Source organism: Heteronotia binoei, chromosome 21 (genome assembly GCF_032191835.1).
Source record: "Heteronotia binoei isolate CCM8104 ecotype False Entrance Well chromosome 21, APGP_CSIRO_Hbin_v1, whole genome shotgun sequence".
Taxonomy (NCBI): domain Eukaryota; kingdom Metazoa; phylum Chordata; class Lepidosauria; order Squamata; family Gekkonidae; genus Heteronotia; species Heteronotia binoei.
In genome coordinates, this window is record NC_083243.1 from 36010844 (window position 1) to 36024244 (window position 13401).

General features: G+C 37.9%; 1 protein-coding gene across 1 annotated transcript in view; it reads left to right on the plus strand.

Annotated features, from left to right (window-relative positions):
- Window positions 1-13401, plus strand: part of DICER1 (dicer 1, ribonuclease III) — a 64881-nt gene that overhangs the window by 37441 nt on the left and 14039 nt on the right. Inside the window, exons 10-20 of the mRNA XM_060262838.1 lie at window positions 431-903; window positions 2703-2835; window positions 4505-4747; window positions 5563-5717; window positions 6358-6490; window positions 7441-7516; window positions 7997-8136; window positions 10042-10221; window positions 11123-11336; window positions 11599-11752; window positions 12570-12752. Coding sequence (XP_060118821.1) covers window positions 431-903; window positions 2703-2835; window positions 4505-4747; window positions 5563-5717; window positions 6358-6490; window positions 7441-7516; window positions 7997-8136; window positions 10042-10221; window positions 11123-11336; window positions 11599-11752; window positions 12570-12752 — 2084 coding nt within the window. The remainder of the gene's footprint in view (window positions 1-430; window positions 904-2702; window positions 2836-4504; window positions 4748-5562; window positions 5718-6357; window positions 6491-7440; window positions 7517-7996; window positions 8137-10041; window positions 10222-11122; window positions 11337-11598; window positions 11753-12569; window positions 12753-13401) is intronic.

A 13401-nucleotide genomic window follows, 5' to 3' on the forward strand; every position in this document is an offset into this window, starting at 1 on the left:
TAACTTGTGGTGTTTTCATGGTACTGCTGCATTCTTATAAAAGAGATGTCTTCAGCATGGTATCTGGGACAGATGCAGATCAAGCTTTGTCTTACTCTAGACTGAAATATTAGCATTCAAATCTTTCCACATGCTCAGTTATATGGCCATATGGATTTCTTTAACCATGATCAAGTGTAGATGCAGTTCAACTTGAAATTATACCATTATAATCAGTCTTTGGGAAAGTTGTGTATGGTTGCTTTTAAAATGAAATATGTGGAAAATAGTAAACCCTGTCTTGATCCTTAGTCTATCTACCAAGAAATGGAACACTTAGTGCTTTCAGAATTGTCGTTTTCCTTCTATACTCGTTGAGGGGCCCTATAGAAGCTGTGTGCATCACTATGCTGTACTAAACTGACAAGCAGTATTTTTTTTTTTTTTGCAGATACTGTCTGACTGCAGAGCAGTGTTGCTTGTTCTGGGACCTTGGTGTGCAGATAAAGTAGCTGGCATGATGGTGAGAGAGTTGCAGAAGTACATTAAACATGAGCAAGAGGAGCTGCACCGGAAATTTTTATTGTTTACAGACACTTTTCTAAGGAAAATCCATGCACTCTGTGAAGAGCACTTCTCGCCTGCCTCACTTGACCTGAAATTTGTAACCCCGAAAGTCATAAAACTGCTTGAAATCTTGCGTAAATATAAACCCTATGAACGGCAGCAGTTTGAAAGCGTCGAGTGGTATAATAATAGGAATCAGGATAATTATGTGTCTTGGAGTGATTCTGAAGATGAGGATGAGGATGAAGAAATTGAGGAGAAAGAGAAAACGGAGACTAACTTCCCTTCTCCCTTTACTAATATTCTGTGTGGAATAATTTTTGTGGAAAGAAGATACACAGCAGTTGTTCTAAACAGGTAAAATTAAATGGAAATATTAAATTTTGTTTGCAAAAAAAATTCTAATATGGATTAAATTGTTTAGATTATGTCCAAATAATCTGTTCTCCCCCCCCCTTCCCTTTTTTGCAAATCAGTATCAACACATTTGATGCAAGGAGGAAAATAATATCCACAATATAGTGTATAGGCACTATAGAATCAATATCTGTTAATACAGTACCTACACCTATCTGCCACTCCACTGAGCAAAGTTTATTTATTAAAATGTTTATAGGCCACCTTTCCTTTTGGCTCAGGTTTGAACTTTCCCTCTCCTCTAAGAAGTCTTCCTTCAGATTAAATGTCTGTTCCATTAGAGGAAGAGCTGTGTAAAATGAAGTAAGGAACCCTTTGGGGATAGTTGTGTCCACTTTGATATTACTTTGGTATATCCTAGGGTGGTAAGGCTGTAATAGCTAAATTATGTGGAAAATGCTGTGATCAGGATTTGATTGGTTCTGAATGGCGCTCATTAGTGATTTTGACTTCAAGTAAAGAGAAACATACAGGATTAAAAATAGGAAGAAAAAGATATTTGTAGAATGTATAGATAAAAACAACTTGCTACTGTGTTTTTAAAATCTCCATGGGGTGATGTTTGTGGGTTGATACCCTTTTGTATCATATGCTGAGAAATCGATGATGATAATGGTTATTGCTCTCAGCTTTTATTATTATTTTAATTAATTAATTTAATATTTAAAAACAGCTGAACTATGGCTTTTAGATAATTACATTTGTATGAAAATGAATACAGATACTGAAAGAATTTCTGTTTCTGCATAATTATTCACTGTAACAGACTTTACAGAAACTGAGAAGGAAAGAAGGCAATAGGAAGTATTATACTAAATTCCTTATTCTGGAAAGGTGAGCTCTTATTGTATATAGACTCACACTATCTTGGACCAAGCAATACCCTAGAAGACAAGAAACAGAGAACTCTACAGTAAATGAGAGGAAATATTTCCATTTAATATTTTCAAGTCCAGTAATTGTCTCTTGTAAAACACTTCTTAGAACGTAAGGATTAGCCTTCTCATTCACTATCCAGCAACAAGCCATGTGAGAATACGTACTTTGGCAGTAGCAGTGGAGAGGGAAAATCATCTGCCTGCATAGACTACAAGGAAAGAAAAAACATTAGTGCAGCGGTTTCTTTGCTTTCTCTGGCAAGTCAAAAGAGACACAGCAGATGTAAGAGTGAACAGACAGTGGTTCTTACCTCGCCACTAACGGGGGGCGAAGCAAGGGCTAGCCATAGCTGCTTATAGTGGCTGCTGGAGCCACAGGCCATGAAGCACAAGAATGTCAGTAAAAACAATTTCTGCTCTTTGAGAAAATTAACTAGGCTATCAGAATCTTGTTTCAGAGCATGGTAGGTTATATAACCCTTACAGGTCTGTTAAGGCCATTATTTTTCTCGTCAGGCCTTGCTTAAAAAAAAAAACCCTGCTGTTGTGTTGGTACTCAGTACTTGGAACGATATCTTCTGTGCTTAATAAAAATGTGTAAAGCTTTCCTTGTCAGTATCAGTTATAGTACTACTGGAGGAATATATATATGTGTGTGTGTGTGCATATATGTGTGCGCACATAGGTGTATCTTTTCTTAGTTTTTAAGAAGAGAATGACAAGGCTAACTGTGTCTCTATGTAAAACATAAATAAGTATACACACACAGCTAGTCATCATGCCTCCATTGTCAAATGAATGATTAGTATTTAGCATTTTCGCAACTGCATGTGACTTCTGAAATGTGTATACTTTGTTTAGGTTGATAAAAGAAGCTGGCAAGCAAGACCCAGAGCTGGCTTACATCAGCAGCAATTTTATAACTGGACATGGCATTGGAAAGAATCAGCCACGTAGCAAACAGATGGAAGTAGAATTTCGAAAGCAGGAAGAGGTAACTTTAATGAAAATAATTGTCCAAAAATGCTGTGTTTCTCTTGAATTTGAAACCTTTGCCAAGTCCATGAAATTCCCTGGCTTTTGAGACTTGCGTAGTTCTTAGTGAAGTTTTTATGTATTGATCAACGTTTGAATAAGGAATGTGTTTTACTTTCTAGGTATGTTTGCATTTAAAACATAACCAATATAGTGTGTTTTGATCAGTCATAACATCTGCTGTGTTCGTGAAGTTGGCTAAATCTTATGTGAGTTCTGTGATAATTGTAGCTTTAGTGTTTATGAGCTTAAGTTTCTGTTGAACATACTTCAGGGTAAAAATCTGTGTATTTGCTTTTAAACTTGAGCCATTTGTCAAAGTGCTGTTTAATAGCATGTTTCCAGTCACTGTAAATTTCCTGTTTCTGTTTTTGAAGGTTGGTGCAATTTTAATGTTTGTTGTGTCTTACTAGGAAATATTATTAGTAAATATTTTTAAAACACCAAAATGTCACCACAGATACATTTCACATTTATTTGTACATGATTTGCATTAGTGCAGACTTGGGTAAAAATCTGCTTTCATAACAGGAACATTCTTCCTTTTATGGAGGAATAGGACAGTGAAGATGCAGTATGGAATACTTTGAAGATATGTCACATGTCATAGCTATTGGTCAGATTTTCAGGCATTAATTACTTATGGCAAGCCAGTAGGTTTCTAGCAATGTATACATTTTTTAGATTAGTTCAACATGGCATGTTAGAAAAGATTGCTAAATTCTTATACATAATTCTTTATTTTGGCTACGTTGAAATGCTGGCTTGGTTCTGTGTTGTGGACTGAAGTGCAATTCAAAAAATACTTTTTACAGTCATGCCACTGAATTTTTAGTGGGCTTGGCAATTCTACATGTGAGTCCTGAACGGTAAAAAAAGAAGTGACTTAATAGCTAAAAGAATAAAGATTTTTAAAAAATATAATGGAACACTTAAACTGTGCAGAATATATTTATAATTCTTAGTCTTTTAACGGTAGTATCTTCAAAACAAAATTTATGGTTACCACAGTAGAACTGTCATACATCATGAAACTCCATGTCATTTTGTATTGACTTGCTTAAGAGTTCAGTGGCAAGAGAATTCTCAAACGTGAGAGTTGAGATAGTGTGGTGGCTGAGAGAATGAGCAGTGATCTGGAGGCTGGCTAGTTTAAATCTCTGCAACAGACTCAATAGATGTGTTTGGGCAACTCGCTGGATCTCTGCATCAGCACCCTTCTTCATTATGGGGACAATCCTGGCCTACCTTACAGAGCTGTTGTAACAACGTGTGATTGTAGCACTTTGAACATAGGAAGTGCTATATAAATGACTTCTTAGTGATAGTTCAAAGTAACATTCAGAATTTGTGGAGGCCTCTGCGTTTTAAGGTGAGTGTAGAATTTCACAGAATTACATTGGTATTAGATCAATGCCTTTTACATAAGAAAGCTACATAGAGCTCAATAAGATGAAGCTTTTAGAGTCCTTTGAAATAACTTTCTAATTATAATTTTCTTTTTATTGAGCATTGCATTTTGAACTGGTTTATTTGGCAAATTTGTCGCAATTGATTATTTTGTTTTGAAAGTATCCTTTATTCAATTTTTGTCAAGCTGATATATATCTTCTTGGTTACTTTTGTAGGTACTTAGAAAATTTCGAGCACACGAGACCAACTTGCTAATTGCGACTAGTATTGTAGAAGAGGGTGTTGACATACCAAAATGCAATTTGGTGGTTCGTTTTGATTTGCCCACAGAATACCGTTCATATGTGCAGTCCAAAGGAAGAGCCAGAGCACCTATCTCAAACTACATAATGTTAGCAGATTCAGACAAAATTAAAGGTTTTGAAGAAGATCTTAAAACCTACAAAGCAATTGAGAAGGTATGTTGGGGAGGGGAGAGACTGGGTCATTCATGAAAAGCTTTTGTGGGACTCTTTTAAGTTGTGGGACTCTTTACATTTAAGACACCACCTCTTAAGAAGGTGATGTCACTTTCTATGCTCAAAACAAGCAAATGGCTTATTAAAAGAAATGTGATGAATTCAAGAAAAAGTAGAGCTGAGTGGCACAGAGCTGGTGAGGTAAAAATCCAAACCTAATGTAGGATGAAGTTTTGACAAGCAGCAGGAGGAAGAGGCTAGGTCAGAAGGCTAGTGAATCAGGTCATGGCGAGCAAGAAAGAGAAGCCAAGGCTGTAGGAGCCACAAAGTTGTTTGTAATACCACCTTGTTTGCTATGCAGACTAAGAGCTAGGTAGTAAACTGGAAAAAAGGGTGGCCACCCTGATCCAGTCAGTATTTTTTTCCCAATATGAGCCATCTTAGTTGGTTCCTAAGAAGCCTGGGTGGCAGCCAAAGCATACCAGGTAGTTTGATCTCAGGGATGTTTGTTATGGATATTATCTTTGAGCTCCTCTCCTTATTAAGAATATTTATAGTAGTGCAATGCGAAGGGATAATTTGTAGATTTATGTGTATATCTCTATCCTTACTGCTATTGTATTGCATTTATTGTCATACGCTTTTGCCTTACATGATACTTTGTATGTTCATTAACTTCTAGTTTGCTTTGCTTTTCCTTGAGATTCTTGCAGACTTGTAACAGCCAGTGGCCAATTACAATAAATGAACTGAACTAAACTGAATAGCAGTGCTTGGCAGCCATAAAATTCTTATCGTTTCTTGTTTTTGTTAAGATCTTAAGGAACAAATGCTCAAAATCTGTAGATACTAGTGAAACAGAAAATGAACCCATTGTAGATGATGATGATATCTTTCCACCATATGTTTTGAGACCGGAAGATGGTGGTCCAAAAGTCACAATTAACACTGCTATCGGACACATTAATAGGTATGTTTTGATACCTTTGCTGAGTTACTATAAACCTCATCATAAAGTAGCCTAATTGCCACAGTACTGAATAACAGGAACAGTTAGCTGCCCTCTATTATTGTATTGATGCGGAAAGGTTTGGCTGGTTTTTTTTTTAATCATTTAATGTTATTGACAGCATCTAGCAGTGAATAATGGTTCGTGGGTCTGCTTGACCCTCTCAGTTGGAAGAGAGGAACCTGATACAGGGGCATTGTAGCAGAAGTAGGAGACTTCTTGCCCTTCTACTTTCCTTTCAGAGTGACCTGATACTATTAAAAGATGTGCTGCCTCTGATTCAGAGAGGACCATTCGGCTTTCTTCATAGTGCACAACTATTTTTTATCATTACCTCAGTTGCAAATGAAATAAAGAATTCTGCCTAATGTGACAAAACCAGAAAGCAAGCTCTAAAATAACTTCCATCCTAAGAAGAGTTATGCGTGTTATTAGCAGTCCCTTTGGGGACTCTGCCTTGATTTCAGAACATTGTGTAAATGTTGAGAGAAAATAATCTTATGGATGGATCCTCCCGTCTAATTTAATTCTGTAAACCAGCCATATAGCACTATTCTTAGATTTATTCCTCTCTCCCCCCTCCCAATTTTTCATCAACTAGGTACTGTGCTAGATTGCCCAGTGACCCATTTACACATCTTGCTCCTAAGTGTAAAACTAGAGAACTTCCTGACAACACATTTTACTCAACACTTTATCTGCCTATCAATTCTCCTCTTCGAGCATCAATTGTTGTAAGTACTTGCATTTGCTTGGTTGTATTTATCCTTTGTATATGAATTTTTCATTCGTGTTTACCTTACAGTACTAGGCTGCTGTAGTGCTAGGTGCAGGGCTTCTGTGCTTCTTCTAGGAAACCTGATCCCATGGATCTCAAGAAGTTTCTGTGTCCACGTAATGATTTACACTGCTGCAGCTAAAGCTTGATTTCTCAAATGGAGCACAGTTGACAGTGTACCGAACACTGAAATTCCTATGGCCCGAAAGAATTCCCGCAATGCTACTCAAGACCTCTTCCTCTCCATCCCCACCAGCAGGCACAACTTGAACTGAAGATGTGCCGCTGACAGAGGAAGTCCTAAAGCTGGGATTGCGTCCTGGTACTTTTTTCCTGTTGGCAGCTTTCTTCACATAGTGGCTCATGAGATCTGTAAAGGAAAATGTATTTCTGTTCACCTTTATTATTATAAAGGTGTATCTTGGTACACTCTTAGGGTGGATCTTGCTCATTGTACCTTCTTGTAAAACAGTAACAACTCGCAACAGGGTGCATTTATATATTCTTTGCAGGGCTTGGTTTAACTTATATTTGAATGTGTCTTTATTATTGTTACATCTGTTGTAATGTGTTTGGGGACTGGTGGTGGGCTCTCCTTCTTTGGAGGTGTTTAAACAGAGGCTGGATGGCCATCTGACAGCAGTGCGGATCCTGTGAATTTAGGGAGGAGGGCGGCGGCGGTATTTGTGAATTTCCTGCATTTTGTAAGGGGTTGGACTAGATGACCCTGGAGGTCCCTTTGAACTTAATTATTCTATGATTTTATGATTCTTTTTTGTGACAACATTTGCTTAATTAGAAGTGAAACAAAAGATGTCCATCAAATTAAAGTGCGTGATTTGTGTGTTTAATGGTTTAGAACACTGCAGTGTGCTTAATTTTAGGATTGCTTCAATTTATTTCTAGGGTCCTCCAATGACTTGTACGAGATTAGCGGAAAGAGTTGTGGCGCTTATTTGCTGTGAAAAATTGCATAAAATTGGTAAGTGACTTTGAAAGCAAAATTCATTTATTTGGCTGTGAAAATATGAAGGAACAGTTCTGATAATAATTTCACATGTATTCTAATCTGTATGGTTTAGCAGTTCTTCTTACAACTATTTTTAAATATCAGCTGCCTGGAATATTTCAAGTGATCATGAAAATTACATTAGATGGTTTTTTAAATCCTGAGTATTAGAAATTAGACTGGTGATGTAACTATGCTGTCCATGAGGGAGTGCTGTGTTTGTCCAAGGCTGAATTCCTGTGCACACTTCGTTGCGCATAAGTTTCACTGAACTTAGTGATGCTGGCGTCATAGTAACTACACATAGGATTGCTACAGGGTATTGTTTTAGACACAGCGTTACAGTCTGGTGTCTAAATAATAACCTTTTAACAAAGCTAAACTGTGGCTGCTAATAGCCATAGTAAAGAAATCAGTACTAGATTTATTATTTCATTATTGGATACATTTTAGGTGAACTGGATGACCACTTGATGCCTGTTGGAAAAGAGACAGTGAAATATGAGGAAGAACTGGATTTGCATGATGAAGAAGAAACCAGTGTTCCAGGAAGGCCAGGCTCCACCAAACGAAGGCAATGCTACCCTAAAGCTGTTAGTATAGTTCTCTGCTCTCACTGCATTTGTTGTTCCTGTGGTTGTGTGTGTGTTTGCATGTGTGTTAAGGGTTCTGACTTTTATGGCAATACATGACATGAATAAGCTGAAGTTTTTGTAATGAATATGAGCCATCTTTAAATGCAGAGGTGTGGAATGCAGGAATAAAACACAGTGCTGGCATCTCCCCAGTTTAGGAGATGCAGATGCAGATGCAAGGCAGGAAGGGTACAGCATTCACTTTTTATTGAAAGGATGTTGCAGACTGATAGTAAATGAAGGCCACTTGTACCTTTCCCTCCATACACCACAGTGCTGTTGAATCTTAAACAACTCGTAGTTCTATAAATTTTTAAGTGACATTGTTATTTTAGCATTTGACATAGCTGCTAGTGAGCTGCTTCATTTATACCCTTTTATGCACAAGAGAGATGTAAATTAAAGAGGGCATAAACAGATTCCTGTAATGACTCTCCAGTTTACTGAGCATGAGTTTTTGTAAGCTAGAGCCTGCTTCATGAGTTCATTCCTTTAGCTATGGTGTATATGCTACTTTAGTTTTTACAGTTCGTCATGACACATATGTATGATAGAGGTTTCCAGTGACTGCTAGTACCAATTTTGCCTCTAGTCTAAACTTGTTATGGGTTGTATCCAATCAACTTTTCTGCTGATACAAAAATGGAGGAGGGGGTCCCCTGATCTCAACAAAAGGCGTTGCTGGGGTTCATACTAGGGGTGTGCACTCAGTATAACTTGAGCCAAACCCCCCCCCCCCAAATACCCTGATAAATACCTTATCAATATTTATCAGGTATTATCAGGTATTTTCTCAGCCAATCACCATAGGGACTAGTGGTTCAACTATCCAAAAATGGCCATCCTGAAAAATCCTGAAAATATTCTGGTTTTTTCAGGGCCACTAGATAGTTGCATTTAAAGGGTTCTCAGTCCTTTTAAATGCCTTTGCAGTTCATTTACCACACTGCAGTGTTGTATCACAGCTTAGGACCACATTCTTTTAAATGACTCCTCCCCTCCATTGGAAACAATGGAGGATGGGACTCTTTCTTCTGAGGTCCATGGAATTTGGATCTCCTGGTCCAATCTTTCTGAAACTTGGGTGGGTCTTTTTGATGAATGGCATCAGCAGCTGTGCTACAAATTTGACTATAATGGTCCCCATAGAGAATAATGGAGCCAAAAAAATTTGGCAATCCTGAATATTTCCAGATCCCAATGCCATGCCAATATTGGAATTTAGGAATATCGGGAAATATTGGGGAGGGACGGTGGCTCAGTGGTAGAGCATCTGCTTGGGAAGCAGAAGGTCCCAGGTTCAATCCCTGGCATCTCCAAAAAAGGGCCCAGGCAAATAGGTGTGAAAAACCTCAGCTTGAGACCCTGGAGAGCCGCTGCCTGTCTGAGAAGACAATACTGACTTTGATGGACCAAGGGTCTGATTCAGTAGAAGGCAGCTTCATATGTTCATATGTTCATCAATATTTTTCATCCTCAGTATACTTGATTTTTTTTAATTTTTTTGCACGCTCCTAGTTCATAGGACTTGCATGGGCAAAAACCATATGGAAGTGAGAGCTGTAGTAAGGAGGGGAATTGGGTGAGATTGAATGAAAAAGCCAACTAGATCCCAGCCCTAAAGTTACCTACCACTAATTTGGCTTCTGTGACTCTTTCTCAAGCTCTTCCTTCAATGGAGAAAAAGACTTTGCTGGAGAAAAACTTGGTTGGAAGGGAGTCGTGGGTTCCAGTCCAAGCGATTCATTTATTCTGACCACTTTCCCATGATTATTTTATAGTTAATTTTTTTTCATTAGAGACTTAACAGAGTATATTCACAATTAAGCAAACTTGTTAAATAGTTTTATAATGTCTTTGTAGATTCCAGAATGTTTACGGAATAGTTATCCCAAACCTGATCAACTGTGTTATCTTTATGTAATTGGAATGGTATTAACTACACCTCTACCTGACGAGCTGAACTTCAGGCGGCGAAAACTTTATCCTCCGGAGGATACTGCAAGATGCTTTGGAATACTGACAGCCAAACCTATACCTCAGGTAGCAAAATATGTTTGTACGCTCTATCATGCATCAAGATGTTCTAGATTTAAAAATGGGCCAGAGTATCATATAACTTATCCTAAGCTGAGTTGACACCCTCTCAAATCAACTTAAGTCAAGATCTTCCAAAGGTATAACTCTGTTTAGGATTGCACTGTAATTCATGTTCATTGAACAGCGTTGGCTATTTTGTGTAATTTTATTTAACTTTTATGCTTGAATGGAGATGGCTTTTGCATCTCTTCCTAGGCTGCTGTGAGAATAAAATGTGAGGGCAGCAGAACAGTGCTCAAAATTAAAAAAAAACCTTTCACCTTTTACCACTCTTGTTAGCAGCCTTCCTAGTGGGTGTGATTTGCTCATTCCAGGGATGTTGGATGCTTTCAGACTCTTCCATTTTGCAATTCAGGTTCTTTTTCTGCCTGTCTCAGAGTACTTGAAGTACATAGCTGAGGAGAGGAACCATGTCCTGCACTGCCAGTACACAGGAATATGCCATGTTTCCCAGTCCAGAACAGACTTCCTATTAACTTGAGCAAACTGCCTAATGTTTTATACCTTGATGGGTCACCCACTGCTTGTAAAATCTTTAGGGAAGTGATGTGCATTTTTAATTAACTTTTCGTGTGGTTGGTTATTAAAGTGGATCATGATGGTGAGTGGGTGGCTGGGTTCCCAGATCTGGGGTTTCCTTGATGCCTGCCCTCTGCTTTTGCACTCATTTTGAAATATTACTATGTGACATTTGCTGATGTTTGAGTCCAGTGGCACCTTTAACATCAACTGCATGCCGTTTCTCTACGTGCTCAATAATGGCTTTGCATAACTGTCTGACGGTTGATTATGCTTGCCTTGCTGAAAATGAATTGACTTCCTTTGGTTTACTTTCTCTGCTTAGATTCCTCACTTTCCTGTATATACCCGCTCGGGAGAGGTGACCATATCCATTGAGCTAAAGAAATCAGGTTTCACTTTATCTTTACAAATGCTCGAGTTGATTACAAGGCTTCACCAGTACATTTTCTCTCACATTCTTCGACTTGAGAAACCTGCACTAGAATTCAGACCTACAGATGCTGATTCAGCCTATTGTGTTCTACCTCTTAATGTTGGTAAGAAGAAACATAAAAAACAATCATGTATGGTTCAGTTTATATGGGGGTTAAAGTCTGAAGTAAAGGTAACGTCAGTGGCATCACAGTGCATAATCTGTACCAGAAACAACCAGCTTTGAAGGAACAGTTGGTTTTACTGCACCATGCCTACATAGCTACCCATTGGAAATATGTATTAAGAATCTAAAAGAACATTATGGAAAGAACATTCAGTTTTGAAACATAACCAGATAAGTAAAACTATATTTCTTTGTTCAAGTTGATGGTTCCAGCACTTTGGATATTGATTTTAAATTCATGGAAGATATTGAAAAATCTGAAGCTCGTACAGGCATTCCTAGCACACAGTATACAAAAGAGACTCCTTTTATTTTCAAATTAGAAGATTACCAGGATGCAGTTATCATTCCAAGGTAAGTACATGTGGATTTGTAACAAATATAGTTCACTTGCTAACATTTCACTTATACAAGCATAAGGTATGAAATCATCTGCCTTAGAGCTCTCTGGCTGTCTGATGGGCTTTCGTGACAAAGTACAAAAGAAAATTCTTTTCATTGCAAGGTACTCTCATTTCTAGTATTGCTTAGATTTTGTAGTACAGTTAACTTGCCTTTAAAATAGGAAAGCATGGAGGTAATTAGCACCATTGCTAGCACAGACGAAGAAAACTAAGGAAGCAATAAGTAAACCTTAAATATTTATGCAAATTCAAGCATAAATTGAAAGACAGAACTAAGACAGATTCAGAGCCGATGATGACATTTAAGCAAGGATGAAAGCCTAAAATCTGTTGCATTATATATGTCTTAAACTATAGGGTTAGAGCCACTGGTAAAAAAGAGGAAGGGGTCAATTTGACCACACAAAGCCATGGGACTTGCATGGATAAAAGTGTTTGGGATGGGGGTTGTACTAAAGAGAAGGGAGTGGGCAAGATGGAATGAAAAAGCTGGCTAGATCCAACCCATATGGTAAATCTTTTTTCCTCCTTTTATGGTCTTGCCTTCCCTGTTTCTGTTGAAACAAATGCTTAAGCTCCATTGAACCAAACAACTCATCCTGTGTCCCTCTAATACTTAATACAAACATTTTGATTAGTATCCCACGGCAGAGTGATTTTGACAAAAGGGGGAATTTCAGCAGAAGTATTTCAAACTCAGGATCTGCTATGAAGCTTGTTCAGTTTAGCACGTGGCATTATAATCCCAAACATTTACTTCTATCTAGGTATCGAAATTTTGATCAGCCTCATCGATTCTATGTTGCTGATGTCTACACAGATCTTACTCCATTGAGCAAATTTCCTTCCCCAGAATATGAAACTTTTGCTGAATATTATAAAACCAAGTATAATCTTGACCTGACCAATCTCAACCAGCCATTGCTGGATGTGGACCATACATCTTCAAGGTAAAGAACATTTTAAATTGCTTGTTAATTCTGGCTGTCTGATAGTTGTTTACAGTCATTTTTATAAATCCAATGTCTTCAACTGTGGAATTAGAATTAGAAGGGAGCATTTCTATTTAGGATTGCAGTGTAAAAATATATGCTATAAAGTTTCCAAATTGAGTGGTGATTTTTTATATGTAGTTTCATACTTTCCCCCCACTATTTGGGTACCAGTTTTCAAAAAACAAATACCTGATCCCCTCATCTGATGAAGTGTGCTTAGAGAGCACACCAAAGCTTACGTTCTAAATAAAACTTGGTTGGACTTGACTCCTGCTTTGTTCAAGTATTAACTGGAGTTGCCATTGGGCTTTGCTTAAAGTGAGAAATCAAGGTGAATTTGGTGGATTTGTTTGGATTAGGCTTCCATGAATTTCATGGAAAAGAAGAAAGTCTCTGTAGGGCTACAGAGATGTCTCAGAAGGGATCCATGTATTTGTACCCTTAACATCTTCCTTCAAGTAAAGCCTTTTTCCCCTTACTTTTGACTCGTTCTGGCCACTTACTAAAATGAATATTGTGATGTGTCTAATACCAGTTAGGGCTGTGCAAACTCCCCCGCCCCCCAGTATTTTTTGGCTTATGGTATATTGAATTGGATTTCCCA